A 4978-nucleotide genomic window follows, 5' to 3' on the forward strand; every position below is an offset into this window, starting at 1 on the left:
AAAAAAAAAAAAAAAAAAGGAAAGAAAAGAAAAGAGAAAAAAAAGTGAAAGGACTTTGCGCTTATATCGAAAGGGTTAATTTAGAAGAACTTCTTCCATCATTTAACAACAATCTTTATTCCACACCAAGAAAATCCCAATAGACTCTAGAATATGGACAAAATCTTCTGATGCATGCCTATATAAAAAACACCACTACAGGCCTGACTACACACTCTTCGGGTTACTACTTAAAGGGAGCTCTAGGTAAGAGGAAGCAAGATGGCTCACACCCATGAAGGAAGAAGCATTAGTTTGTCTTTATCTTTATTGACGTTATGAAGAGAGGGGGTTTTGTAAAGGCTAGAAAAAATTGACTGCAAGAATGCTCAAGTCATAAATGCGGAGATTCATAATAAACATCTTTAATATAAGGCCATGGACTTACATAATCAGTTTAAAACATGAAATTCAACATCACATAGCTTTAAAAGTAAATCAAGCTTCAGAAAAACACCTAACAACAACTAACTGAAATCCAATGTGACCTAAGATCTACTAATTTAAAATTTAAAACATTCAACTGCCCTATTCTGAATTCCATGGCCTTCCTAGCGTTCACCGTCATCTGTGCATAGGAGCTTTACCTTTACTTGAAAAATTAAGGTAGCATGTGGCTTGAGTATTTTATGGAATACTTAGCAAGTCACCCCACTGTTAGGGTTAGATATGCAATCACATGCAAAACATGAGTGAGACCTGTCTTTCATAAACGTTACATAACCTTAGGCTCTTTTCCGATTCGGGCAGGGTTGGATGTATGGTACTTTTCCACATACGGCCTACATATGTGCACATGGGCCCACCAGGCGGGCTCGTATATGTACTCCTGGGCCTGACTTGGTTCGGCACAACGCATTATACATCACCGGATGCCACAGAAAAGAAAAGGCCCGCATGATATCATGACGAACATAAATATCGAACTTACGCGTCCGTGCTAACATAATATAATGGGGAAGTATCCCGATGCATATGACATACATACATGCATGAGGTCCCGTGATTTACATTCATGACATAACATACATTTCATTTCCTTTCTCTTTTCTTTCATGACATAATATACTTTTCCTTTCTCATTTCTTTCATGACATAATACATGTGTGCAACAAGTACGCATGACAAACATCTCATGCTCCATCACAAAACTTTAAATGTAAAACATAACATTTCATTCATGACATTTCAATTCATTCATAAAAGTAGTGTAATGGGTTTACATCCATACGTGGCTTACGTCTCATATCAATACAAAGATTACATAAACATCACATAGCATAAGCATAACATATATAATATGGTACATGCAAGAGCCATAGGACATGCACCATCATACATCAAACAATAGGTTAACTCTAACAGTAAAATCACTTACTTGGTTGGCCTTGACCAAAGTCACTAACAATTTGGTAGACGCCTCGAAACTACAATCCAATGCCTAACTTTTACCTATAACAATTCATATAACATGCTTAGGGCCTACTAATAACTTAACCTAACTAAACATTATGATTAATTCCAATATAAGCCCCTAAGCTAATTAAACTTGGTAAACATGAGTCTTACTGACCTCAAATAGCTTAGATAAGGTCGAAAATGGCTTTAGAAGGATCGAAAATCTAGAAGTCGATATATTATATGTATATCGAGCCGCCAAGCCGCCAAGCCGATAAGGTCTGGCAAATTTGAGCATCTTACTGTACTTCCTTTGGACTTGTCAACGAAATCAGTCTTCAAGGCTAACAAGACATGCCCGTGACAATTGTGAGTTCATGATGAACAAAATATAAGCATCACTGCTAAAAGAGTGAAAAACAGAGGAACATTTGTGTAGAGAGTAGAGACTAGAGGAATGAAAGGAAGAGGGAGACATGTGAGTGAGAGAGAGCTCATCCAAGCAGTAAGCTTGCTACTTTGTGTGTAGGATTTGCTTTTCTATTTATATTATATGAACTCATGATCTACTGGTGATTACTCCGGGTAACATGCTCAGGAGATTAAACACAACGGCTACTGAAGTGAAACCATTTTTGTCATAGTTCGGTTTTCTTTAATAATTGTACTATTTTTATCATTTGTTCTACCTCCAAAAGGTGCATTTTTTTTGGTGTTTGCTGCTTACCTATTTTCCTTGTGGTTTCAGGAAATGAAAATATACCAAATTTTGGTTTTGACTGTCAGAAAGCTGTAGATTTGGGATACATTTCTCCTAAATTGTTTGAACTTCTCCAACTTTTTGAATCATTTGGGTAAGTACAAATATATTTATTAACCATCAATTTTGGTTCTAATATCCATTGCTTAATTGCCTCACGTTTTTGTATCAGAGTATCTAGGCAGGTGCTCTGTCTCATATTTGTTGAAAGAATAATTGCCGCTAATGTTATTGAAAAATTTGTGAAAAAAGTAGCAAATTTATCTCATTTTACGGTTTCATATGTGACTGGATGTAATACATCAGTTGGTGCACTGGCACCGAAAGTCCAGAAGGAGACATTGGAGTTGTTTCGTCATGGCAAGGTGTTCATTTACATCATTCAGATTGCATTTTGGCTTATGAAACTCTAGTTGTTAATGGTGCATTTTGGTTTATGAAACTCTAGTTGTTAATGGCTAAAACCTTTCTATGTTTGCAGGTCAATCTATTATTTTCCACTGATGTAGTTGAGGAGGGACTTCATGTACCAAATTGCTCATTTGTGGTACGGTTTGACCTTCCTAAGACTGTTCGTAGTTATGTACAATCTCGAGGTCGTGCTCGACAGAGCAACTCCCAATATATTTTGTTGCTGGAGAGGTAAGGCCTTTCTCCGTGGTAAACTATTTTTTTTTCTCATGTCTTGTTGATATTCTAAATCTTGTAATGCTCACAGGGGAAATGTGAAGCAAAGAGAACAACTATTTGATGTCATAAGAAGTGACCGATCAATGACAGAGGCAGCTATGAGTAGAGACCCTGATGCTTGCATGTTGAAGCCTTTTTCAATTATGGAGACAGATTCTTACATTGTGGAGGCAACTGGGGCATCAGTTACTGCAGATTCTAGTGTTGGTCTCATACATCAATACTGTAAAAAGCTCCCTGGTGATAAGTATGGATTATCTTCCCTTTGTAATTAGCTTCTAACAGAACTCTGGACATTTCCATGCTTCTATGGTTCTGTACCATGAGTATGTCAGTCTAAAATCAAAATTATTTTATTTGATAAACCATCTAGATATTCCCTTGTTCTGTACTTTTTGTATCTATTGAATTAGATCTATTAAAAGCTTATTCATGTTGAAATAAATCGGAATTTATAAGGAGTTGGTCAGTCATGCTTAAACATGTACTTATTATTTGTATAGCTGGAGTTCCTTTCTCTAGTTGGACCTCTTTTTGTGTTTGGTTTTTGGTATGCTCTTATATTCTTGGATTTTTTCTCAGTTAAAGTTGTTTTTGATATCCAAAAACATGTGCTTACTATTAGTACTTCTTCATTTTCTGTCGTATTGATCATGGGCCAAACTAGGTTAGAGCTTTTATCTGTCTAGAACTTATATTGAATGCAGTTGTTAAGGATATTTAGCCTTCCATTACAGTTTACCATAGGTACCATATTTGTCCTTTTATTAAATGCAAATATCTAGATATTTGCCTTTAATAGCCATGAGCAAATATCTTGTATGCATTTATTTCTCTTTTCATTTACTGTTCTTTCCATTTCCTTTGTAATTTATTTGATGATTAGAGAATTTCACCACCATTTAGATTCATCAAATACTCTCAACAGTCAATATAGATTTTTTAATATTTTCTAATTTTTTTGATAGTCGCCAATTCCAAGGGATCTCATTTTGATTTGCTGCTGTAAATTGTAGATATTTCAGTCCAAAACCAATCTTTCAACTCTCATATTGTGAAGGATCCTATGAGTGTCGGCTAATTTTACCTCCTACAGCCGCTTTTCAAACCATAGTTGGTCCTTCAACTAGGAATTCTAATTTGTCTAAGCAGCTTGTATGCTTGGAGGCATGTAAGAAGCTTCATCAAATGGGTGCACTTAATGACCATCTTCTCCCCTCTATTGAAGAGATATCAGAATTTGACATGGGTCTGAAATGCAATGCATCCACTTCTGGAGCAGGTACATATCCCTGAAGCTGTATACTGAGTTTAGTAATGATTGTTCAATGTGTTGTACACCCATAAGAAATGTCAGCTTATTTGTATTTGATTCATCATTGTAGACATCTTGAATGGTCTATTTACACGCATTCTAATTTTTTTTACTTTGATTTGTGTGTGATTCAACTTTACTCAACCTACATGTATTGCACTTTTTTTTCCCTAATGAATGTTCTTATTTTTCACAAAATAGAAAATGAATCGAACTTGTATATATTGCTGGTATTTTCTTGAATTTGACTGCTAAGTATTGGTAGCATTGAAGGGATATTTCTGTACGCGTTTCTACTACTTGGTCATTGGCTTGGCGTCCTTTGCTAATCTCCTTTTCATGTTTTTAATTTACAATTTGATGGCACTGTTTTTGGGTCTTTTAGGAACTACAAAAAGAAAGGAACTGCACGGCAGAACTGCGATTAGAGCCTTGTCTGGAACTTGGGGAGAAAAGGTTGAAGGGGCCACTTTTCAGGCTTATAAATTTGACTTCTCCTGCAGTGTTATATATGAGCATTTTTCTGGATTTGTTCTTCTGTTAGAATCAAAACTTGATGATGACGTGGGAAATTTCGAACTTGAACTTTATTTAATCTCAAAGATGGTTAAGGCTTCTGTATCTTTTGCTGGGCAAGTTCATTTGGATGCTGAACAGGTAAATATATCAATTTTCATCATATTCATCATTCTTCACCAGAGAGAATTGTCGCTAATGTGATATTATATCCCCCCCCCCCCCAAAAAAAAAAAAAAAAAAAAAAAAAAAAAAAAAAA

At 35.6% G+C, this 4978-nt stretch overlaps 1 protein-coding gene across 3 annotated transcripts in view; it reads left to right on the forward strand.

The window, feature by feature from the left end:
- The window catches only part of LOC111450768 (endoribonuclease Dicer homolog 3a), a 19407-nt gene that overhangs the window by 5444 nt on the left and 8985 nt on the right, over positions 1–4978 (forward strand). For all 3 annotated transcript variants that reach the window (XM_023091050.1, XM_023091051.1, XM_023091052.1), the window contains 6 exons: positions 2186–2291; positions 2370–2562; positions 2679–2839; positions 2916–3134; positions 3904–4169; positions 4588–4859. In XM_023091050.1, coding sequence (XP_022946818.1) covers positions 2186–2291; positions 2370–2562; positions 2679–2839; positions 2916–3134; positions 3904–4169; positions 4588–4859 — 1217 coding nt within the window. The remainder of the gene's footprint in view (positions 1–2185; positions 2292–2369; positions 2563–2678; positions 2840–2915; positions 3135–3903; positions 4170–4587; positions 4860–4978) is intronic.

The sequence above is a fragment of the Cucurbita moschata genome, unplaced genomic scaffold, assembly GCF_002738365.1.
Source record: "Cucurbita moschata cultivar Rifu unplaced genomic scaffold, Cmos_1.0 Cmo_Scf00012, whole genome shotgun sequence".
Taxonomy (NCBI): domain Eukaryota; kingdom Viridiplantae; phylum Streptophyta; class Magnoliopsida; order Cucurbitales; family Cucurbitaceae; genus Cucurbita; species Cucurbita moschata.